This window comes from Neopsephotus bourkii, unplaced genomic scaffold (genome assembly GCF_033783945.1).
Source record: "Neopsephotus bourkii isolate Nb327-2 ecotype Australia unplaced genomic scaffold, CSIRO-AGI_Nbou_v1 NB_168, whole genome shotgun sequence".
NCBI classification, from domain to species: Eukaryota; Metazoa; Chordata; class Aves; order Psittaciformes; family Psittacidae; genus Neopsephotus; species Neopsephotus bourkii.
Window position 1 is genome coordinate 5,759,393 of NW_026900684.1, and position 25,725 is coordinate 5,785,117.

At 39.4% G+C, this 25,725-nt stretch overlaps 1 protein-coding gene across 2 annotated transcripts; it reads right to left on the minus strand.

Annotated features, from left to right (window-relative positions):
- Positions 1–1,056: 1,056 nt before the first annotated feature.
- On the minus strand, positions 1,057–25,685 carry TRAPPC11 (trafficking protein particle complex subunit 11). Of its 2 annotated transcripts, XM_061372123.1 has the most exons (29): positions 25,231–25,684; positions 24,114–24,283; positions 23,525–23,595; positions 22,585–22,699; positions 20,215–20,314; positions 19,393–19,466; positions 19,066–19,162; positions 18,086–18,219; positions 17,604–17,751; positions 16,671–16,764; positions 15,059–15,138; positions 14,886–14,964; positions 14,742–14,796; positions 13,536–13,681; positions 12,360–12,421; positions 12,131–12,263; positions 11,392–11,522; positions 10,740–10,895; positions 10,032–10,219; positions 9,717–9,865; positions 8,107–8,228; positions 7,316–7,435; positions 6,893–6,958; positions 6,635–6,791; positions 5,103–5,211; positions 4,217–4,308; positions 3,188–3,321; positions 2,643–2,810; positions 1,057–1,216 (listed from the first exon to the last, which is right to left on the minus strand). In XM_061372123.1, the coding sequence occupies exons 1-29, from the start codon at positions 25,432–25,434 to the stop codon at positions 1,172–1,174; spliced, it is 3,399 nt and encodes a 1,132-aa protein (XP_061228107.1). In that variant the 5' UTR covers positions 25,435–25,684; the 3' UTR covers positions 1,057–1,171. The 2 variants fall into 2 exon arrangements, with proteins under 2 accessions (XP_061228107.1, XP_061228117.1); XM_061372133.1 differs by lacking the exons at positions 1,057–1,216; positions 2,643–2,810; positions 3,188–3,321; positions 4,217–4,308 and having other exon boundaries at positions 5,103–5,200; positions 25,231–25,685.
- Positions 25,686–25,725: the final 40 nt, after the last annotated feature.

The window sequence follows — 25,725 nt, forward strand, 5'->3', positions numbered from 1 at the left end:
ATCCAGCCTGGTCTTGGATGTCTCCAGGGATGGTGTATCCACCACCCCTCTGGGCAACCTGTTCCAGTGTTCCACTACCCTCACTGTAAAGAATTTCTTCCTCGCATCCAGCCTGAATCTCTCTTCTTTTAGTTTAAAGCCATTACTCTTCATCGTATCACAAAAGGCACTTCTAAAAAGCCTCTCCCCATTTTTATTATAGGCCCCTTTTAAGTACTGAAAGATCAGACCACAAAATAGCCCAGTTATGAAACAACAGCTGTGCAGCTGTGAAAACAATGGAATGAAGGCCACATTTTCAGGAGTACTCTGTCACAAGCTGTTTATTAGAACTTCACTTTGACAATAAATAAGGTATTTCCCAAGCAATCAAAATGTAATTATTTAGAAAGTTAAACAACTGAAGTTTTCACAATGCTTTTTTTGTATATATACATGATCTACTGTATTTCAAACACCACTTCATCTGGAGCTGTACAACAATAGGACAATCCTTTTTTCGATTCACACAGCAGGAGACCACCACGACACATCTTTAATTTGGAAGCAGTGTGTGTAAAAATAATCCAAAACCATACCAGCTTCAGGCTGGACAGTACAACTGTTAGGAATAACTTTGTTCATCAGACTAACTGCTGAATTCAAATTCGGATATATGGCTTACCCTGGAGCAACAGTGCCTTTTAGATTTATGGTTTTGAAGGACTATTAAGCTGTTTAATTCCAACAGTACAATGTAACCATTTGTAGTTTACTGTTCTGCTGCATACCCTGGTGTGCCATAGCAGATGATAATTTTCAATGCTGTAACTCTCCAAGCGCAGTCTTTGGACTTCAACTTACTGTTAATTATGAAAACATCTTTCAGTTTCGGTCAAATGAATTAGCATTTCTTCACTTAAATGCTCAAGACATGTAATACGCCTTAATAACACTTTTAAGAGTCAAAGTTAACTTCAAAAGAATGTTTCTGTTAAATAAAGCACCAAGTTTTCCCCATGTGTTTATTCCTTAAAGAAAGACATGAAGGGTTTAAAACATTAGTTCTGCCAGGAGTTGTAATTCAAAAATAAAGTTTAATTCTTATGGTTTGATCAAAGCCACGTTTCCAAAGTGAGCTTTACATATTCTGTGCAACAAACCATTTTCTTTAAGTGCAGAGGTCCAACAGTTATGCAGCTGCAATCGAGTTATCATCTGCCTGACGACCCTGAGGCTGTGAGAAAGACAAGAGAATTACGACAGGAAAAATAAGCCAAACAAAAAACACCACACAAACACAAAAGACTAAGGCTGTTACGAAACTCACTTTGCAATACATTATGTTGATCAGTGTAGCTCTAGTACACAAGCATAGCTTTGTATATATTACTGGTTTCCAATAGTAGCACAAACACAGAAGATGTCCGACTGAAACTTCAGTTTGGCCCACTGAATACCTGTTAGAGGCCTCCGCTCCTTAATTGCCCGGTCAAATGCCATCTCTGTACACATTTGGACAGCTTAAGACAAGGCCTGGCTGATCACAGTTCTGGGATTACCACACTATAAAAAGCTGATTATTATTAACAAAACAGGAATGAAACTGACAGTTTCTTGGAGGAATTTTAAGCACAGTCACTTGAGATGGAACAGAGCAAGGAGAAAGTTTCAAAGAACAAAAGGCATCCTTAAAATAAGGGGGTTTTGAGGTCCCGACAACTCCAAAACAAAAGCAACTAATTCTGAAACCCAAGAGATTCCAGAGGAGTGCTGGGAACACCATGCTTTTGAGGAACGCCTTTTGTATTGACTTAGGAGGCCATCTTGACAACCAATCTAGAAGAACCACTGACAGATGGCATATATGAAAGGTAAGTTCTGCCCGTCTCTTTTGGCTAAAACAAACTTGAAAGCATGCCAGGCCCGTTTCCTGGAAACAGGATTATAAATGCCTGAACAAGTCCACCTCAAGTCATATAAACAAACTCTTCTGGCTCCTTGCTTGCTAAGAGTCTAACTAAAAGTGGAATACAGTATTCTGGAAACAGCAGCAGCGGAATGAGAAAGCACTGTTTTGGGCATGACTCTTAGAAAGTCAGAAGAAGCCTGTGACCTGTTTTTCACGACACAGTGAATGGTTTTCAGAGTTGTACCATTTAAGAAAAAAAAATAAATCTAGACGGAGTGATTCACCAAGACAACGTGTTTTTAGAAATTATTTATGGATGTGTGGGATGCTGCTGTGTTTCTGAGCCTCGTCATGTGGGTTGCTCAAACACTTTCTTTTTCCCCCCCAGCAGTGCTACAAATTATGGTATTAAAGTATCATATTTATCTCACTCCACTGTACTCAAAATACAGACAACTTTAAAACTCATATTACAGAGTAAGATTTGGAATACCAGGCACAGGCTAAATGCATTCAGCTCCCTCATTTAATTGTATTCAAATACCTGTTGTACTTAAACAGATTTTCTAAAGATTTTGGTTGTTGACAACAATGCACAACCCAAGACTTTTCAAAGCAAATAACTGTTAGAATCTGGTCATTTTAGTCTGCTTAGAAACACCCAGCTTTGAGCAGAACTGGAAGGTGGTCCCTCAAAACTGAGCAGCCCCACAGGGACCCTTTACACACACAGCACTTCTCACAGTCTTACCTTTACAAAAATGTGTGTTGGTATGAATCGCCTGAGCAACTGGTTAGTGAAGTTCGGGAACCGCAGCAAGTTTACATGAAGAGACGGTAACTGCTGATATCCAGCCATCAGAGGATAGAAGTTGTATAACATTTCCTGCTCTGTGCCAGGAAGGATTTTTAATCGGATCTTAAAAAACAAAAGAAAAAAGCCACAATCATACGTGGGCTCTGTGACCAAAAGCACTCCTCCGTTTACTTTGTATTTATACAGCTTAGTTCCTGGAGTTGGAAAGGATACAAGTACTCTCCTGTTCTAGTTTAACTATTGCTTCTATACTGAAACACCATGTAACCCATAAACAACATGATAAGCAGCTCCTAGTTAGGCTTCCATTTAGCCCTTCTTTAAATGGAGTCTGCATCCACGCATTCTTCCAGACAGGATTCACCATAAACACCTATAAACAATGAGTTTGCGCTTTCTGCACATCAGTGTAGGTCTAATCAATATATTCTTCACTACCAGAGAAGCCAGCACGATCAGTACATGTGACAATTTTGTACCTGTTTAAGGCCAGAGAACATGAAGGCATCACTGGGTTCCACTGACACTTCCACATCCTGGACTAAGTTTGTCTTATTCTGCAGGTGGTACCTGACTGGTAGAGATTCTCTGACTCGACCAAATGATGGCAGATCTTTGGAAAGAAAGTAAGTAATCTCAAAACCAAAATACATTTTAAAGTTACATACGTTAAAAAAAAAAAAAAAAGTCTATTGCAAACAGCAGTGAAAAGTTTGAAGAAAAAATACAGCTAGGTACCTAAAATGCATTTCTGACAAGATTTTTCATAAGAAAAGCTTAAAGAACAGAACACCACTTCATTACAGCTTTTCAATAACGCTTCTTCAACACCTAGTTACAAAGCCCTCAACTGCCAACACTGTCCAGGAATGCTAACTAGGAAGTCACCTGGTTTGCTGCTACGTATTTTCAGCTTACCAAGACCTTATCAGATACAGTCAGGAAGCTCCTTCAAATTTTAACAGGAAGGGATGGTGGAAGAATTTTAGTATAAAGGAAACCAACACTGAGGAAAGCATAAGAATTCTGTGTGCTCAGTGAGCACTCACTCTCCCTCTGCTCTTGTGCAGGTGAAGTGCTAGTAGAGAAACAGTTCACCTGCCCGCCAGCAGCTCCAATTCTCCAGGCTGTTTCTTTCCTGGGTTGCAGCCAGGGTGTAGGTGGATGGCACAACTGTTGCCATAGGCACCTAGAGAAACCTACTGGGAAGGCAGCATTAGCAGAGGTAACTCTGGGCTCTGTGCTGCCATGTAACACAGGTCTATCCATTGATAGCTTTTAAGAGAAATGTATGTGTCTACCTCCCAGGTTTTCCCTTGAACTGAAGGAGGGAAACAGGGCAAGGCTTTCAGCAGTCTAAGCAATGACACAGTTTCTTTCACTAGCTCCATAATATCCAACACCAGTTTTTTGCTTTTTGCCGCAGTAAATGCAAGCTCTGGATGCTGTAAACTTTAGCAGTCCTGAACATTCTAATTGGGACATATATATCATCAAACTAACGTTACCTGCATTAACATGGAGGGGAATGCTCTCTACAATCACATGCGGTAGAGTGATGACTGTGCTAACGACAGGTACACTTTCCACAGGTGAACTTCTGCAGGAGAAAGTCAAATGCAGACCATGTTGAAACTTAATGTAAAGTACCAAGTGAGTACACCAAAGGAACATCATTTACATGTGACTAAACTAAAATGTTCATAACTTCAGTGGTGGAAGCAAAAAAACCAAATCCTTTCATTGGGTTGCTTGAGCAAAAGAAAAATTAAGAAAGTGTTACAGCATGGCAAAATAGCAAAAGGCAAGTAAGGAAACTAAACAGCTCTAAAACTAGATAAAAGCAAGCTAGAAGAAAGATATACCTCAACATTTGTCTCAGAAAACTGAGTGAATATCTAAATCCACAATCTAGGGTGGGAAAGCAGCTTTCCCATATAAGAAGTTTGCTTCTGCTACTGTAAAACTATTCCTTTCACTTGGCTTCTCAAGGGAAGTATTTCATGACTGCTGAAAACCGAGAGCAGCTGGTGACAAAACAGCTTTGTAATTGACCTAAGACCTTACAAAGAGGAAAGCTTTATGGAATGTCAAAACCACAATCACATAATATTTATCTCTTAAATTGAACATGTCAAAAGTCTAACAAGCTAAGCAGTAATTAGTAAGGTTCAAAGTCTAGACAGTGATTGTTACAGGAAGATCCAAAACCAAACCAAAACAAAATGACAAAAAAATTAAAGAAAAAAGCACCAAACAAAGAAACACAACCCTTCCCCAAACAACAAAACCAACCCACCAAAAAACCCTAAAAAGTCCCACAACCAACTCACCATCATCCTTAAACCCAGACCAGCTTATTTCCTCTCCCCATCCAGGCCCATATATACTTACCTCTTCCAGGAAATGACATAACATCCAGTTGCTACTCCACTAGCATTAGTGACTGGAGGACATCGAAGGCAAAAGCACTCACTGGCACTCTCACCTGTCTGTAAAACAACTATCAGCAAGATTTGGTTTAAAATCAATGCATAATCATTACTGCAGAAGCCACCAAGTCTAAAAGTCCAATACAACACAAGCATTCAGCCAGAAAGGCCTCTGAAGTGCTCTCAAAAGTACACCTACAGAATATGTAAATTCAATAAAGATTATGAGGTATCACAACACACAGATCTATGAAAACTTACTTTCTGAATGGCACCATGAGGCCTTTCATGTACACACAGTACAAGTCGTTGCAAATTTAGAGTACATACACACCAAAAAGCACAAAATAACACCAATTTAAGTTCTACACATCTCCCACAGCATATTCAAAGGCATAAGAGAATCTTAGTTTTAAAGCACAATAAACAACAGACATTTTTCCTGTCCCACCAAAATGGATGAGAGAGGAACAAAAAATATCTACTAGCTTTACATTTTCACTCTTCTTTCTTCCTTTTTCTTCCTCTCCACTTGAATGGACTGAGAAAAACTACCTTTTCCCTAAAGAGTTATTAAAAAAAGTACTCAGAAAATATATGTTTCAGTCATTCAAAATGAATCACTAACCTCTGTTAAGTCTTACAAGGAAGAAACAAAAAAACTCAAACAACCCAACCCAGAAGGTGGGCAGCTGAATAGCTGGTATCTAAGGGGGTTCACACCTCCTGGCACAAGCACAGAGTGCCAGAGCTGAAGATGAAATATCATAGTTTGAAAACTAAAGGACCTGGGAAATAACTGCTCTTTGCCAGGTAACTCTTGAATCCACACAGGAACTAGAATCTTACAAGTCCTTGATTGCGTGGGTGGACAGCTGCCCCACCATCAGGCAGCCATCCAGACTGCCTCATCTCATTCCCAGTTTTGATAGAATACACGTTTTCACATCTCTGGCTCAACAAATGCAGACATTTGAATAATAAGTTATTAAGCTGTGTTAGTATAAAAAGATGATTACTTCTAACCGTTCTTTCACAGCACACTCTGTCTAGCTTCACATTTTTCAGTTTCATGCCTGCAACCATGGACATGGATCACACTACTACACCATAGAGGCAGCATCCAAAGACTAATGTGCTTGCATTCCAGAAAGTATACAAAACCCATAAACACTGGAAATACTGAGTATCTTTTCGTTTGGGTATCTAGAAATTTGTGTATCAGAAGTACTTTCAGATGCTTTCCCTTACATCTGTTACAGTTAGAATTTTGGTTACCATCTACCAATTCAACTCTATTTACTTGATCTAGTGAAAAACAACTACATTTGTACGAACTATTGTTTAAGTTGTGTTCTGGCAAGCAACTATAGTATTAAGCAGCTTCCTTCTATTTAGAGTTTGATAAGCAAATGGTTTTTAAGATTTGCCTCTTATTCCCAACTTATGCAAAAAGTATCCTTCTGATAGAGAGCATAATTTAAGAAAACTTACCATTCTCCACATAAGATTCCAGTTGATCTACTGGCGTCATGAAAGCTGATAGCTGTAGCTGACTGGTTACAATAGTGAGAGGCCAAGGAGAAGCACTCAGGATGTCTGTCATCAGTAAAAACGGTATATCTGCAAATATTCTGTCCAAGTGCTCCAACTGTGAAGACAGACACAAGCTCTGGATATTTCTAACTAAATAAGGCACAGCTACTGAAAATGGTGCAATTCCAAAATATCAGCAACTTCTCAAACACGTACCTTTGTGGAGACAAATTTGACGGAGACATCAAAAGGAAATACTGTTTCTATTGTTACAGTTTCATCCTGCATAGTGAACAAAAGCGGTAGGAAGAAGAGGAGGAAAAAAGTTACGTTTAGTTTTAGATATGGCTATTGATGTTAAAGGTTACTAATGTAAAGTAACTTTTAATCATCACTGTAAATAGTCCTCCCCAGGACAGAATGTATCTAAGATATTTAAGAACAAATATGGAAAACTTGTCTTCTGATTATGGTTATGAAACTGCTCACCCTAAACTGGGCTACCATACTGCTGATTCGGCTTTTTTTCTGTCTACTAGAAAGGTTTCTAAGAGACTTTGAATTACAGCCTTTAAATTGAGAATATTTCTTGCATTTCATGAATGTATGTCCAACAACTGGTGCATCTTTACATCCTACCCGGTGACACTTGCAGAGGATTTCTTTCCCCTCAACGATAGTGTTGATTAAGTAAGAAACATAAACCAGAAACATCCTTGCACCAACTGTTCCACAACGAATGTATATTGGTTTTTCCAGCTGCAAAATAAAGGAGACAGTATAAGTCAAGCTATACCTAAATTATATTAACTGGGCCTAGAGCTGTCCAAAACTTCTTAATCATCTTACTTAGCCCAAGACAGCAACAGTACAATGCCATCTACATGTAAAGAATCTCCTATAATGCATGATCTTAGTCACACAGTGAATTACTTTAATCAGATTAGCACAGCTCCAATTGTTCCACTACTACTGCTTGTCTGCTACTACTTAACAGTACAAGAGAATCATTACTGTATAATATAATGGTACATTAGCTTCTAATTTACTAGTCACAATTTCAGCCTGGTGCAATGCAACACCTGCACATTTGATCCTCTACCAGGCTGAATCACCCTTGCTGACTATTATTATCTACTGCTGTTAGGAAGTGTATTTAATTAATAATTGAGACTAGCCTCTATTTCATTTCTTAACTCCCACATGTATTACCAATCCCAGAATACATCTTATTCCCAAATACAGTCCAAAAGGATATATAGCTAAAGAAATGCTAAACTACAAGTTAGCAACAGGTAAAATATGCCATAGTTATTTAATTTATTGGCTCAGATATCTGAACTAAACACAGATCCTTCTATGAGAGCTTTTTTTTTGGTTGATACCCATTTTCTTAAGTGCAATATACAAATAAGGTTTTAAGTCTTCACCTTTTCCCCTGGTTGCAAGTCTCCTACAGGAATATCAGGAAGCAGTGCAGGAAAGGAGTCATCGCAGGCATCTGTTGCACGAAGAGTCACCTGAGTTTTCTGAGTCAGGTTCGCATCTTGCCCTAGCATAAAAAAACAGTCTTTCATATTCACACAGGCTTAGATCACTGAAGCATGAAAGCAGCAACTAAAAATAGTAAGACATCAATCTCAAGAAACAACAGATGAGGAATTAACATTGTTCATATGGTTGAGGGAACCTTTCGAAAGTACCAGCAGAGGATGGATTTGACATCTTGAGTTTCTTATGTTGGAGGGTTCACATCTGCAAGGATTGCGTTTCATCTATTTAGACCAGTAAAAATCAGAAGTCATACCTAGATAGTGCTCCCTACCATATACAAAATACAACACCATTATGTGATTCAAGCTTTTCTTGGTACTCTATATGAAGTAAAAAGGATGTTTCGCTGTACTGCGATTCTTCTGTTTTCAGGAGCATGACTAAATGATTTCACATCTATAAAACTGTTCTTCCAAATGGGCACTGAAAAAACATAAACCCAAACGTCTGAATGCTAACACCACCATTCTTCAATCAGAGGTTGATTAGATTGCGGGCATTACTGCAATCTACGCCAAGCAAAGCAAGCCAAGCCAAAGAGTTGGATCTGAGGAAAATATATTGCCTTCCCTACAAATGAAATGTCAAATTTCAATAGTTTTTTTACTGTAATGGGCAAACACACACTGACCTCACATATCACAAGTTAAGAGTCAAGATGAAGAGGGAGAATAAAAATAAATACCAAGACCAACCATTAAACACTACTTTAGAAGCCAAGCCCAAACATTCAATTAAACAAGCTTAAAGAACTGTACCATCGTACAGGGAAACGTGGTTCCATTTCAGAGTTTACAGCATATACTTCATCCTATATGCTAGTATGCTAAAAATATTTGTGCCTTTTTTGATAATTTCTACAAAAAGGCATACCAAGGATAACATTTGGACTTCACATACTGAAAACTGCCAGCAATAACTACATACAGCTAACGAGGACTTAGATGTACAACATGTGTATTTTTTCCTCTTCATTCAAAGGAATACTGTCCCAGGTCTCCGCTGCTGCCCGGATTTCAATTTGTTTAAAAAGCAAACCACATTGTACAAGACAGGGAAAAAAGCATGGGTGAGGGCAGGAGAAAACCCATGAAGACTACACTTAGAAAACATTTACCTAGCCCTGGCTAATACCTTCATCTCAGCAAGGAAGAGATCTACTGCTTGGGGAAAGGATGATTTAGTTATAAGCAAATTAAAGGCCAGGAAGGAATACAAAAGCTTCCACATTTTCTTCAACCTTGTAAAGACTTATCTTTTGAAATACCCACATAAACACCACTGTCAAGCAGTGGTTAAGATAACCATAACTGAGTTAGTCTGTTCATTCTTATTCTTACCACTGGTACCTCATAATTCCCAACCTTCACTTTGGTTTGGCTCTTAATTACTACAAGAGTGCCATTTACTGTATTTCTCTGCATTGCATCAAGTACAAGGAAACAATTCAGAGACTACTGCGTTAAAAGGAAATAACCACAAATACCTGGCTTTAAACCTGCTGTAAGCTTAACATCTTTGGCCACCGTCTCCTCATGTGACTGGACTGTCACGACCAAACAATACATTTCATTAGTCAGGGCAGGAGGTTCATGACGGAGCTGAACAGAAATGTTTGGCACTCTAGAAATAATCCTGTAAGAGAGAAAACTCAGTTATTATACATTACTTAAATAACAAGTTTTTAAGCCTATTCTAAAAAGACCAAACCAGCCTATTCTTTAAGAGAGTTCAGAAGATTAGGATTTCTCAGGAAATTTACAATGATACATTATATATATATTACCAAGTTTTTACTCACATAGTGCTTGCCTGAATAGTTAAACTGTCCCAGTGCACTTCACTATCTGGAAGCCTAGGTCTTCGTGTGAAGGAACGTGCTGCCTGCAATGCTTCTTGAGATGAAGCAGCATCTCCTCCTCCTCCACGCCAGTTCAGAATCACACATCGGCCAGATTCACTTCCCAGGATCAAGTCCACAGAGGTGATCTGATAAACACAAATTTAGGCACATACTGATAACTTTGTCTTCAGATCAACTACCATAAAAATATGGTTTTCCAACATATACAGGCATAATAATGATGTGTATCACTATAAAGCTTCTCGAAGCTTTGCAAGCTGAAGACACCTCACCACTTTATTAATTTCCTTTAATAAAACAGTGGTGGGAAAAGTATCCATGTTTATGTGTGTGCAGTGTATTTTGTAGTTTCTTACTCTCTCATAGTGCTATACCACCCCTTCCCCCTCTTTTTTATTCTTTTTAAAGGTGTTGCACATATGAAAAAAAACACAACCTTGAAGCAATACTTAAGGTTTTGTGAAATTTTTTTTTTTTTGCTTTGGAATTGTTAATAAAACTTCCTTAATTTTGGTACTGAGTTTCAGGAACTCAGACATCTGGAACTGCACTGATGTTAGTAACTGGTGCCAGATTAGAGGCAGCTTTGCAGTTTTGAGTTCTTTGTAAGCATCAGCAAGAAGGGTGTAAAACAAATTGACAAACCTCAATCTTCTTTCCTACATCTTCAGTTTTTGCAACAAATTTGAAAGTGAACTTTCTCGTTTTGCCAGGGACTAAGCACATTGTTCCTTGATATGACTGCTCTAGAATATCACTTTTTTGATAGCCTTCTTCTACCACACAGTATTGGTTGTAATCCTGTAACGGAGGAGTGGGGAAAAATGTTGATAAATCCAGACTTCAGACGTCTTTAGAGACTAATGGTAGCAAAGCAAATATTAAGGCTCTGTGTTACTGGATCAAACTATATGAGTTCTTGTTACTTTTCACACTACTGAAGTTAGACTTAGCAAGTAACTACAACACAATTCTTTAACACAAAATATCCATTATATTAATGTAACTTCATGCAAGAACATAAAGAGAAATAAGAGATTAAAATGACACTTCTGAAACTTTAGAAAACATTAATAAAAACCCAAAGATACAACAGATTAATTAATCAAACTGCATTGGAAAGTTTTAGCACAGCATCAATGTACTTGTCAAAACTGATAAATAATGCAAAAAGAAAAACAACTTTCCAACTTCAATATTAACAAACTTTTGGAAAAGAACTTTGGATTTTTTTTTTTGTATTATTCAATTCTTATGATAAGCTTTTACCACTAGGTCACAGATAGAACATAGTTACCTGATTATTGAAACTGATGCATAGCTTAGAAAACCTGATAGGATGAGGACAATCAGCTCTCAAGTACACATCAAACTGCACAGGAACATCAACATGAAAACTTGGAGCAAGAAATTTTGCTTTGCATTGCACTGGAATTAAAATAAAAAAAAGAAACATGAAACTCTTGAAAGAACTGTGTTAGGGATTGTTCCGTGAATACTCTTTACAGCTTTCATTTCTATGCAAGTGGCACAAATCTGGCTAATAACACTGTCACAGAAAGCCACTTTTCAGCACTTGGCAATAACCTTTGCAGAGGAGAGGAGACGGAGGTCTAGCAGAAAAAAAAAAAACCAAAACCAAAAATCCCAACCCAAAACCAAACAAAACCAACAACACTGTACACTTAGATACACTTCTTTTGTAGGTAACACTCTCACGCGCCCTCTTTCTATGGGGAGTACTACTTTGCACACATTCTGCCCTGTTTCCTCGGAGTCCTACTTCAAAGCCCACCAAATTGGCAGAAGTCTTTCAAAAAGCAAGGGATTCCACCTTAGTAATCCATATCAGGGCTTCTCTCATGATATCTTATCTTACTATTTAGATGAAGAACAGAGCAGTCCTGAAACAAGAGCTTCAGTGTTGCTGGCTTTAATACGCACTTCATAGCTTTGTATTTTTTCCTAATTATTCAATTTCAAGATGCAACTACATAAAAACTTATGATCTGGTGTTAATTTGCATTCTTACTTACCAAACGGTATAAAATCTTGGACTTCTATTGTAAAAACATTACTGCCTGCCAAGGAAACACGGTCACCCCACAACTTCTGCGATGCTTTCACAGCCGCAGCATCACAGTCAGGCTCAGGCTCAGGGCTTTCATTCTGTATCCAGATAGAAGATTACAAACAATAGGAGAGGGCTCCCAAACAGTGAACAGTCTTAAGATTTTTTAAAGGGGTAGTAGTTTTGCCACTTACCATTAGAACTTTTATCAGATTTTTTTCTATTCGAGATTTCTGATCTTCTTTAAGAGTAGATGCTAGCAAACAGAACAAAAAACAAACATTGCAAGACTGAAGCAAGTCCCCTTACGATTTTTTTAACTTAAAAGTAAACCTTTTCTTCAGATTGCATCTTTCAAAAAAAACAATACATTCTAGTTCTACCATCCATCTACCAGTAATAAAGGACTCATTCAGTTTTCAGAACTTCCCTGATTTTAAGTGTTTCCTCTTACTTCCACTGGAACAAAAAAAAAAAAAAGCATTTTTTTGTTAGACAAGCATTTCATAATCTATTGGAGGAAAATCCCAATAGAATAATGCCTATTCAATGTTATTTATGTTTAAAACCAGAAGAAACAGTAGAAAAGTCTGGAACATGCAAAGCAGCAAATCTGGATAACATTAGAAACAACACCTAGATAAGGTGACGGAAGAAAGAAAAAAGGACTAATTAAAGTAAGCACTCTTCTCTTGAAGATGACGAAAGGTGGGTTTGTCTCACTAGCTGTTAATACAAAGCATAGAAGACGCACTAACAGAAGATGCAAACCCATTTTTACCACACCTACTCCAATAGTGCTATTAATTAGCGATTCAGGGCACAAAAGGATTATTTTTACAGAAATATCAACTAACAGACATTATACAAAACACAGTGATTGTATTATTATTGTGCAGCCACCCTATGTCACATTTTTTTTCCTGAAACACACCACATGCCTATTTCATCAGCAGAGTTCTAGAAAGAAGTCGAAAAAACACACATTGGGATTTTAAAGCCCAGAAAAATGGTGCTAGCTTTGTTACTTGCTACAAAGACTGTTTTTCCTCTTTAGCGCTATTACAGTTCTTCCTCCATCACTAAGCTCAGCAAGCTTCTGTTACATTACTTGAACAGTCTCAAAGGAAGCTCTGTTCCTCAGATATCCTGACACAGGCAATTTAAATGCAATGAATTTCATAAAGAGCAAGAAAATTCAACTCCCAGCATATGACAGAAGGTAGTAACAATTCACAGGTACCCAGAAATTTTGTAGTCAAAACATCTAAACTACTCTAAGCACCATGCCTGATGATGATTTATCAGACTTCCAAATACACATACTCTAATCTTTCTGTATAGGCTGAGTATATTTCTTAAAAGAATACCTCTGCCCAGTAGCTCTAAAGAGTACGTTATATAATCTTTCAGCTGAGCCATCAGATATGAACATTTGAGAGCCGTTGTCAATATGGAAGTGAGAAGAGTCCACCACCCTTCACTGCGATATTCACACATAACATAATCCAACAGCCTGCAGTAAAAGTCAAAGAAAAACAAGTTATACACACCAATTTTTTTTAGAAGCTTGCAGTTATTTTGCTATCATTTATACAAAACTCATTTCCGTTAACAGAAACGCTAGATTGAAGTCTACTGTTCACACACAGCTATGACTTATTGAAAACAGCATAAAATTACTGTAAAGAAACACATCTACTCCACTAATTTTCTATTTCAGGGTTGAAGAAGAGACCAACAAGAAAACTCCTTTTGATTTGAAAACCAGCAACTAGATAGAAGAGTCTAAGTCCAGCACTGCATTAAAAATACGCTTTACTACTGAGTACACAGTAAGTTTTGATCTGCTTATCCTAGCCTATCTTCTCCTCCATGTAGCTTCCAGTCAGTCAGTAACAGCAGTAAATGCACCTCTCCTACCTCAAACATACTCCCTTTACAACATGTGAAATTTGAAACGTAATCAATGAAAACACTGCAGGACTCTTACTTAACACCAACTTGACCGTTCCCCCTTAAAAACCACAAAGTTAAGACACTAAGCATAAGACACATCCTTCAGAGATGGTAGCTGTACCTCAGCACTAAGCTCTCCTAGCTCTCTAAACATTAATAGCAGAAAACCACACCAATGAAAATGATTCCTTTTCCTAATTCCATTGTATATAAACAAAAACTAAATTCAGCTACATTTTCTTTTTTTTTTCCTTAAGTTTTGTAACTACAAATCTGTATTTAAACGTAACTATATTCTCATTGCAAGTTTCAGAAATCACTTCTGGGAAGGACAGAGAGAGCACTCTGTGAGCTAGAAATAAAAAGTTTGCCCAATAAGGTAAATCCTCACAACAGCTTATAACAGGAAGATTTTCTACTCTAATAGATGACTCATCATATCTGCTTTGCTGTCTTTAATGTAAGTGGAGTTTCTAGGCTCCAAAGATTGTGCTTCAATCCAATTCAGCTAAAAGGAGCAACTTAGATGAGCTTCCAACATTAATCCATAGTAATAAGACATGGGGTCTCAGTGAGAACAACAGCATGTAAAAGAAGCAATGCTGGATGATACTCACTTCAAAGCTTTGGCATAATCTTTAGCATAGTAATATTCTTCTCCCATTTGAACCACTGATCAAAAGAAAAAAAGAAATCCAGATCAATACTGAAAGTCTTTGCAAAACTAATTAAAAAAAAAGCATCTGATTACCTATACTCACTCAAATGACTTTTCATTCTTGGGCATTTGTATTTCTTGAACTGTGCAACAGCATTACTCAACAAAGTGATGATTAGCTCCTAAGAGAAAAAACAATTACTGATATCATTAGACATGCAAACATTTGAATGTTAGAGAACAATTTTAGGCGCTTTTTTGTAGAGTAAAACTTACCGAGTGAAGGACATTCTTCTCTTTCAACTGTAGGGCTAAAATCCCCATCTTCTCCTTTTCAGGATCAGAAAGATCAAAACCTGCATAAGACAGTGAAAAATCCATGCAATTGGAATTTTATCCAGACCCAAAGGTAACTATTTATGTTGCGACCTATATGCAATGCAAGCTCCAACGCAAGCACACTCGAACTCATAAACATTCTTTTGCGTAGGAAACGGACACGTGACTTTAAGAACTCATGCATCCTCAACGTTCTAGAAGGGAAGCGACGAGAAGCATCTCCCCTTTTGTTTAAAAGAAGTTATCTGAAGCTACCCCAAAATAGCAAACTACAGTAAGACAGCCCAGTCTTTCAACTGCATCTATTAACATTTAAAGTGCATATGTTAAGGCAAATTTGCAGCCCTTTCCCTATCTGATCTCAAGAATTCAAGCTGATGTCTCTAACAGTAGAGAATGCCAACATATGAAGAACTGTTCAGGGCTTTAAAAGACTGTGAATTTTTGCTGGAATCAAAAACCATGAATATATTAACAAGTAAAGTTTCTCTTAAACTCTTTAACCTTGGCAGTAGATTCTAATTGATTTTGCTTCCTGTAAGTAATCAGATACAGTGGACATCAAGAAAATATACTGAAAAAAACAAATCAGTAAATTTTCAGGTATCCAGAGATACAGAAAGTTGTGGGTTTTTTTAATAATTATTAATTAAATTTAAAATAAAAACCATGAATATATTAACAAGTAAAGTTTCTCTTAAACTCTTTAACCTTGGCAGTAGATTGTAACTAATTTTAAAACAGTAACACTTGAAGATAAAAGAAGCTAGACAGTACTGTATTTACAGTAAATGAACCAAAGTCTTTAGAAGATGGCAATGATAAAGTAGAAAAGCCCAAAGGATACACAGAGAATAAAGGAGACTAAATGGAGAGGAGGAAAGGGAAGTAAAACCATAGTCAACAATGAAGATCTCAGAAATGCATGTGTATTCATACACAGCCCAAAGCTGTACATTCAAAGTCCAAATTTCTGAGAAAACATTCTCCTTTCTAGGAAAGCCACAAATTCCCTTATTAGATTAAAACCAAGGCATTGCATCCTCTCAATCCATTTCAGAATCCAAAATGCTTTTTTAGAAGAAAAAAAAATCAAAAAAAAAAATCTACAGTTGACAGGATACAATATGGATGGCAAGTTAAATTTGTAACAGTCACATTTCAGGGATGTCTTTACTTTTGCTGCATCCACTTCTCCACTTTCTCTTTGCAGGCGTGCATTTCACTGCAGCACGCCAGTTATTAAGGTAGCTTAGGCAGCAACAGAAACAAGGCAGCAGCAGAGCTTCAGTATGGCCTAACTTCACTGAAGACCTGATCCTACATAAGCCTGAGGTTCCTTTTTCTGTTTGTTACAGAGATCAAACACACTTCCTGTGCTTCCAGCTGACACCTGTTCAAGTCATACCACCAACTAACAAGAGTGAGGTCCCAGCCCTGCGTCTGTCTCAGTGGAAAAGGGAGCACATGCTGATGCCACTAAGCTGGGAAGGATTAGCACCTAAAGAAGTTTGTCCAAACTCCACAGACACAAGACACAGAAACATACTTAATATTCCCTGCCGCCATGGTCTTTGCCCATAGAAGTCAAGCATTCCAGTTTGCGTTTCCAGGGGATCCGGATTGGGATATATCACAGAGGACTATAAATTCAGCAAATATAGTAATTAAAAAAGGGTTCATTTTCATTTTAAAGCATGAAAAGTGATTTGATGCTCAAATACACATAAAAAGAAATTTGCTTGAGAACATATAAGCTTTCCAGCCACCCGAATAAGAATAGTACTTCAGGAAACACAAACATTTAAATACTTCTCATTCAGTCTGACATTCTATTTCATTCACCTCAAACACTGTTAAAGAATAATCCTTTTTAATAATAGTTCCTAACAACAAATGAATAGCACCAACAGGAACCAAGACATTTTTAAAAACCCAGGACACGTCAGCTGGAGAGTAGCTACATGTAATTAGCATGTATGGTTAATCAACTGCAGAGATCAAGTTTCCACGGAACCCCTTCTGCCAGGCAAGTTTCAGAAAAACCTAAACCAACCACCACCACCCTCCCCACACACAGATTTTAATACTAAATCTCTTGTTTCTCTGCTCCCTGTAAGTAATCAGATACAGTGGACATCAAGAAAAATATACTGGTAAAACAAACCAGTAAAGTTTCAGGTATCCAGAGATGTAGAAAGTTTTGGGTTTTGGTGGGTTTTTATTTTTAATTATTATGTTGTAAACATGTCAGAATTATTTGTAATAAAATAAATGATGTGTTTGTTCTAGAGGAACTCTTCCAACAGATAACAGATTTGTGTAACATCAGAAAAAAAAAACAACACCAAACTCTCTACATATCCTTTGCTTAGATTTTTTTTTTTACATATTATGGATTATTCCACCACCATTTGAGACTAAAACATTAGCTGATTTACTATCTGGTTACTTGCAAAGCACTGTTGCCTTCCCAACTTACATCATGGCTACAAAGCATACTTGCTAGTTGTTTCCGTTCCTGTGCATAGTAGGCTGCCTGCTGGTAATAGAAACCTGGATTCTGAGTTTGAATTGCTGTCAATCCCAGTTTAATTGCTTCATCAAACAAGTCACCAAAAGCCTGAAACCTATAAAAAACAAATCATAGCCAAAATTATGCCCAGAATAGCAAATTGAACTGAAAGGTGCACTTGTATTAAAAGTTCTAGTTAGTCTTAAGACAGACAACACTTCTCTGGAGTTTCACTTCCAAGTTCTGTGGCTGCATGTGTCATACCCTGTTCATTCCCAGAAAAAAAAAGTCAATAATCAATGCCAAGCAGAATAACATCATACAACTTTTATGATCCAGTCTATCTTTCTTAGATAAAGAGCTCAGAATTTGTATCTTGCCTAGACAACTGAACTTCAGAAGGCTATATAAAAGAACTAAACCAGGAACATTACTAAGCAAAAACATACTGTTTAGACATCCAGGCAGCATGCTCAAAAGCCAGTTCTGCACTTCCTATTTTTTTCTTGCACAAGTCAATATGTTTCCTGAACTGAGCAATTGCATCCAGTGGAGTATTATGCTGAAAACAGAGGCGACAGATCTAAAAGAAATCAAAACAAGAGGAAAAAAGTAATTGTGTTGGGCTGCTAAAGATTAGCTTTAAAAGAAAAGAACCAAACCCCCCAACCATCAACAACCCACCACTCACAATACAGCCAAACAAATTTTACACATTTCTGAAGAACTCAAATAGCATAGAAAAGAGGGAGAAAGAGAGATGTAAACCGTAATGCAGTACACCTGAAACCACGTGGCCTCTGTTTCACCTAATGTTATTTTTATTTCCCTTCTCCCCGAAGCCATCAATGAAAGAGTAGATAACTCAGTCAAATTCAAGACTGAAATGCAGAGCCACTAGGAAAGTAATTCTGTTTGAAGCCTGCAGATGGAATTTGATGGAATCCAACTCCAGTACTGTTGTAAATAGTAGGATAGTTTTGTTTTACCTAAGAGCCTCCCAAATACCACAGAAGTATCATCTGATTCTTAAAGACTTACCTTCCTCTTCCTAACACGCAGTCACTGAACTATACTGGCTTTAGCTTTGCAAGAAGACACAAATATTCAAAGAAACAAGCAACCCTTGTTTCATCCCTCCCCTCCCTCCATGCACAGAGTGAGAGTTATAGTCTCTAAGTTTTTCAGACGACTGCATCTCAGACCAACTCAAATCCTTCAAGATACTCCCAAACTTCACCTAAGGAACTTTCCTGTGGAATTCGGAGTCTTTGCAAGTCTGAGTGTAACCGGTACTCTACTAATATCTGTTTCTAACCCATCTCCTTAAAAGCAATATAAAATGTAATCTGTAAAGGTTTAGAAGTTCAAATGCATCTTTTATTGTTTTTAAGTAAATGTTGTTGAAGACTAGAAGTACACTTGTTACCTTGTAGTTTATAAATCCTGCCATGGTCTTGATTTCCAGCATATTTGTTTCATGAGACCTCAGTTCGTGCACAAGATTATAGGCAGTTCTGTAATTTCTGAACAGGAATACTTAAATTAGTGTTAAATCATACAAGATAATAAAGTTTAAGAATAGGATTACCAACAGCAGAAAGCAGCCTTACAATCAGAGCATTCTTCCCAATGAAAAACTCACCCCTTATATACATGTTTAAATAATTCTGCATTCAGGAAAACATCTATTATAGTCAATGGCTTAGAAGTAATTTGGGGTAGAGAGGAGAGCGGAAGATTACATGAGTCTTACTTGAGAGCATTCTGAGTATCCTGTTTCAGTTCACTGAAGAATGCTATTTTGAACTGGTGTCTAACAAATAAAAGCTGCAAAACAGAACCAATGTACATCATTCACAAACATCCAAACATACCTGTTACCTACAAACCACATAAAGGTGATAATTGTAGAGGCTGACATAATACTACAGTTGATTTGAAAAACTGACTATGCAACTGTTTCCTAATAGTCCTCTCTATAATGCAGCAGTGATGTTTCATCAGGATTTAATCTCTTCTAAGCCTTTTACCCTGGGACAGGGGACAGGCTTTGGAACACCCCAAAATCTTTATACCAACAATGTCTATTGTTGGTCTGGAACTTACCACTTGGATCCCAGCTTCCAAGAGAAGGAAGCTGGCAATTGCAACAGAACATTATCTGTCTGAGCAGACAATTTTGAAAAGCAAATGTTAAAAAGCCAAACTAAGGGCAACTTTAAGTATGAAACATCTAAGGGAAGCATTTCCCACAACTCGTTCAGATACTGCATTCACACTGGTTAAACAACATAGATAATGAAATAGTTGAGATTTTCTTAATGGGAGAACATCATTTTTGGGCTGTAGCTTTTCGTCTAAGGACAATGTAGGAAAGACAAATAAATGTAAGAAAACCAATCAAAATGAAAGTAAGTTGCAGAACATAAAACCAGGTTTACTTTCTATACTCGGAGAAAGCATCTTCAGTTGGAAGTAGGGGGGATAAAAATGTTCAAGCAACAAACAACCCTTATTTTAATGTTTTAAAATGCAATATAACTTGCAAAGTATCAAAAAAATAGGGCAACGTTACCTGATGAGTGGTTTTGTTCAAGAATTCCTTATGAGACTTAACTCTTCTTATTTCCGTATAATAGTAAGTCTGTGCATGCTCATAGAAAGCATTTTCCAACCTGCAACAAAGTTACTCCTAAGTTTCACCAAGTTTCTTCCCCACACAAAGAAATTCTGAAGTACTTCAGAACAAGTTACTTTCGATCATGCTTATTCTTGGGTTCACAAATTACCTTCAGGTATTACTAAATTCTCCTGTGAGATGCCACACAGGGAAAAAGTGCAGACAAAAATGCCTCACACAAAACACTACACCAGGGTAGCACAAAGTAGAACAAGTAGGTTCTGTTTTTGAAAGGCTGTAATAGTTTATTTTAAGACGTATTTCCAAGAAATATAAAAAATTACTGTAGCTCCCTAGATCCTACTTCTGGCCCTTCTTATGGACAGGTGTCACAACGGCTCACCTCCAGTCAACTGGGCCTCCCCAGTTAGCCAGGGCTGCTGAGAAATGATGAAAATGGCTTGGTGAGTACTTCCACCAGCTCCCTCTGTACCATTGGCCCCACAGACCAGTGCATGTCTAAGAGGTGTAGCAGCTCACTGAACATTTCCCTTTGTATTATGAGGGCTTCATTCTGCTCCTCATCCTTGTCTCCCAGTGCAGGGGTCTGGGTACCCAGAGAACAAGTGGTCTGACCACTAAAGACTGAGGCAAAAATGATATTAAGTACCTCATCCTTTTCTTCATCCTTGGTCACCGTATTTCGCCCTGCATCCAATAAGGGATGGAAATTCTCCTTAGCCCTCCTTTTCTTACTAACTTATTTATAGAAACATTTTTTGCTGTCATTTATGGTAGTAACCAGATTAAGTTCTAGCTGGGCTTTGACCCTTTGCATTTTTTCCCTGCACAACCTCACAACATCGCAGAATCACAGAATCCCAAGGGTTGGAAGGGACCTCAAAAGATCATCTAGTCCAATCCCCCTGCAAGAGCAGGGTAACCTAGAGTACACCACACAGGAACTTGTCTAGGCGGGCCTTGAATATCTCCAATGTGGGAGACTCCACAACCTCCCTGGGCAACCTGTTCCAGTGCTCTGTCACTCTCACAGTAAAGAAGTTTTTCCTGATGTTCACATGGAACCTCCTATGCTCCAATTTACACCCATTGCCCCTTGTCCTATCACTGGACATCACTGAAAAAAACCTAGCTCCATCATCCTGACACTCACCCTTTACATATTTGTAAACATTGATGAGGTCACCCCTCAGTCTCCTCCAAGCTAAAGAGACCCAGCTCCCTCAGCCTCTCCTCATAAGGGAGATGTTCCACTCCCTTAATCATCTTTGTGGCTCTGCGCTGGACTCTTTCAAGCAATTCCCTGTCCTTCTTGAACTGAGGGGCCCAGAACTGGACACAATATTCCAGATGCGGCCTCACCAAGGCAGAATAGAGGGGGAGGAGAACCTCTCTTGACCTACTAACCACACCCTTTCTAATACACCCTAGGATGCCATTGGCCTTCTTGGCCACAAAGGCACATTGCTGGCTCATGGTCATCCTCCTATCCACCAGGACCCCCAGGTCCCTTTCCCCTTCACTACTTTCCAGCAGGTCAACCCCCAACCTGTACTGATACATGGGGTTGTTCTTCCCCAGATGAAGACTCTACACTTGCCCTTGTTGAATTTCATCAAGTTTCTCCCCACCCAACTCTCCAGCCTATCCAGGTCTCGCTGAATGGCAGCACAGCCTTCTGGTGTGTCAGCCACTCCTCCCAGTTTAGGATCACATCCTTGTAGTCCTTCTGAGTTGCCTGCCCCTCTGCCAAAGGCGGCTACCCCACTGCCTCTATCCCTTCTAAAGAGTTCATAACCATCCATTGCAGCACTCCAGTTGAGCATATGTCATAGGCTTCCTGCTGCACAATGGCTTACACAGCTCCTATTTGTTGCCCATGCTGTGTTCATTGGTGTAGATGCACTTCAGTTGGGCTATTTATCCCTCTGCTTCTTTTGGGAGGAAAGCCCTAAGTCTCAGGTTCTTCCACAGTTTCTAAAATATCAATAACTTTTGCATCTTTGCTATAACATGGATCTCCACCCCCTACCTCTGCTGACACAGCAGACTGAAGGACATTACTAGCATACTGCCCCTCAAACACTGGCATGCTGCCCTTAGGCTTAATTCTAGTAAGCCTGGTTTTATCCCTTTTCACCTCCAAATCCAGTTTACAGATCTTTCCATAAGCCCTGCTAACTCCTGTGCAAAGATCACTTTCCCCCTCTGAGATGGGTGTACCCCATCTGTTGCCAGCAGGCTTACTGTCATGTAAACCAACCCACAGTCAGCAGAGCAAAACAGTGTCTTACAGTCACTTACCTTATAATATAACCAACAAGATGATCAGTGTGTGGAAGTACAAAGAGGGATTTTCCAGAAAGGTCACATGCATTACATAAAGCTGCTGCCCTCTCTGATGCAATAACATCTTCCCCTAGTGAAGTGAAGGAAAGCACAAGAAAGTGGTATACAGTGCTGCAATGTCAAACTAGCTCTAAAAGCTTGACTAGTATGGTATGGAAAAACATAGGACAGATAAAACTAAGACCACATTCTTTCTTCCTACTTCCACAGTACTAGCTGCTTCATCCAGCAGAACACATTACAGAAACTTTCTAGGAGCAGCTTAGCTAGCAACAACCTACAAGTACGACATAAGACTTTCATCTCGCAGAAAGTGAGAATGTGTCTTGTGAAATACAACAGCATCCAGAAAAGACAAACATATACAGCAGGCAGAGAAAAAACAAAAACCAGTTTGCCAGACACTAGAAAGCATGCAGCTACAGCCAAGCAGCAGCACTACGGAAACATAAGATTATAACATATCACATTTCACAGATCCACTTAACGCCCAAAATTCAACCATTAAAACAGATTTAAACTGAAAGGCTTCTGTAGGTACCAAAAACCCTTCCCTCTAGGTTCTCATTGCTTTCACAGCTTTTCTCAATCTGAAGCAAGCTTTAAAATGCCAGTTGCTTACAAGGAGGCATATCCAGTGTATTACAGTGGCAAACCATTTTTGATACTGCACATCAAAAGATGGACTTGGACTAAAGAGGAAAAAGTTACAGATAAAAATATCAAATGCTTAGAGCACTCTATCCGTACACCCTCCTGCAGCCACAATACATTTAACATATGTAGATGATCTTAGATTAAGAATGCAGATAATGTGATAAAGGATAAGGGCTCAGTCCATCAGGCCCTCTGAAAAACTGAGATCACCACAACCATGCAGAGAGATTTCTAGTACCTGGAGGTAATGGTGTTTTTTTCTGAATCAAAACCACAGCAACTTTTGTATTTCTTCCCTGCAAGCTTTGCCTAAAATAGAAACAGCCCAGAGTCAAGGTTTCATTTCTTATTTCTGAATAATGAGAACAAAATGAGATTTCAGTCTAGATGGAAGCATTGAAAGAATTTTATATAGAGGAAAATAAACCTGAATACAACAACATGCTGCATCATCCACAGAATGCCATGTCCCCTTTTTTGTTTAGATGGGACAGAACAGCTGTCCGGACTTAAGCAAGCAAAAGTTCAGAGGTTGTTTTCACTTGAATAACTTTTATAAATAAGGCATTAAAAGATAGTTTCTTTATAGTCGGATAAAGAAACATTACAAAGCAAGGTTCAAGTTCCCTTTCATTTGTGTCTATTTATATGTTTTAGCATACAGGAAGGGTTCTGCAATTCACACTTACCATTAGCTTGTAATGGAATCATGGAATAGTTAGGGTTGGAAAGGACCTTAAGATCATCTAGTTCCAACTCCCCTGCTATGCGCAGGAACACCTCCCACTAAACCATGTACATTATGCACTAAGTGAAAAAGACTCTACCTGACAATTTCAACTCTAGTAGCACATTCCAGCTGTTTTTCTTTCCATTGTGGCTCATCCCAGTCTAGTTCATAGAACACCACCACAAGTGCTGGAACCAAATTCAGGTGTTTGTTCATCCAGCCAGTCTTCAGGATTCCTTTTGGAATATACCATTCATAGGATGTCCTCTGAAAATATTGAGATTATTAAAGCGAATCCATTTACAGACATTTATAGCAGAAGGAAGGGAACTGCCTCTACATTCTTGTCAGTTGAGAATATATCTGTCATCTTCACTTTAACATTGCTCCCTTCAAGCCCTTGCTTCCTATTAAGCAAGACATACCCCTGGTTACCTGGCATCATGGCCTGATGTCTGAGGTATCAGCAACAAAGAACAGACTCCAGGTAGACTGGAGAAAAGGGTTAAGCTCAGAAACATGTTTCACACACTTTCATCAAATATTAGGCTCAATTTAAAAGAGGGCTCTCAAACTGAGCCAGGAGAAACCAGTCTGGATTCTTGCTGTTTGCCAGCATCACAGAATAACATGGTTTTCCAAAGGTGGAACCCATTGACATTGTTTTTTAACTGCCACTGCAAAGCAGAAAGTACAGCAGAGAGATTCTTTCTGCTGCACTTCATTTGGTTAAAGGCTTTATGTCTTTCCCTGAATACAGTGATTTCAAACATCTAGTTTCTCCAGAGTTACACTTCAGGTTTCATTAAAACTCAAATTTTAGAAGCATACCTCAAAGCTGAGTAAATGACCAGCAGTATCTTAAAAAGTAAATCATACTGACTTTCCCTGCTTCGGGCTTATGAGCTAAGGCACCCTCGTTTCCCAGGCATCCATAGCATTCCATTACAACGCCCTTGGTCCTGACACTTCTTTAAGCTCCTAGCCCCCAACAGTGAGGGAAGAGATAGCAGAGGTCCGGCTAGCGCCGAGCAGTGTGAGTGCTGCTCGGCTGTCTGCTAACCAGGCAGAGTAGCCCAGCCCCGGCTACGGCCCTTCCCCTCGGGGAGCCGCCAACTCCCGCACACCCCGGGCCCGGCGCTGGCCTTTGCTGCACGGGCACAGGCTTGAACCCGGCCCGGAAGGGAGCAGCCGGGGCACACGCCGCTCGCTACCTTCGTCCTGCATTTGGGGTACTCGTGGTCGCCGGGGAGCACTTTGAAGGAGATGGGAACGCGGTCAGCCCTGCGGTTGGCACAGAAGGCGTCCCACACGGCCCGGTGCACGGCGTTGTACACCACGTCCAAGCCGGTGAGGGTGACAAACGCCATGGGCCGGCAGCACAGCTCCACCGGGAAGTCCCACTGTGTCGGGGTCATGCTTCACCCAGGCAGGCGGCCTGCGAGGGCAGATCTTAGCACGGCGCCTTCGCGGCCCAGGCCGGCCGCTCCTCCCCAGCTGCGGGAGCTCTCCCCCTGCCCCGCCGGGTGTTGACACAGCACAGGACCCGTCCCTCCCGCGCCCCGAAGCGCCGCTCACGGCTGCAGGCTGGAGCTCGGCACCGGGCAGCGTCCGGCGGGAGCCACCGCGGGTCACGGGAGGCGCCGCGGGTAGAGCGAGGGAGGGCCGCCGCGTCGGGAAGCAAACGCCGGGCGTCGGAAGGGCAGCAG

Bases quoted from the DNA above. Each gene is read 5' to 3' on its own strand.
- TRAPPC11 (XM_061372123.1), bottom strand. From the start codon at position 25,434: ATGACCCCGACACAGTGGGACTTCCCGGTGGAGCTGTGCTGCCGGCCC. The intron at 24,284-25,230 runs GTAGCGAGCGGC...CAATATTTTCAG, and splicing joins ACCCCAAATGCAGGACGAAG to AGGACATCCTATGAATGGTA. The intron at 18,220-19,065 runs GTAACAAGTGTA...GATTTCTTTTAG, and splicing joins CAGGATTTATAAACTACAAG to ATCTGTCGCCTCTGTTTTCA.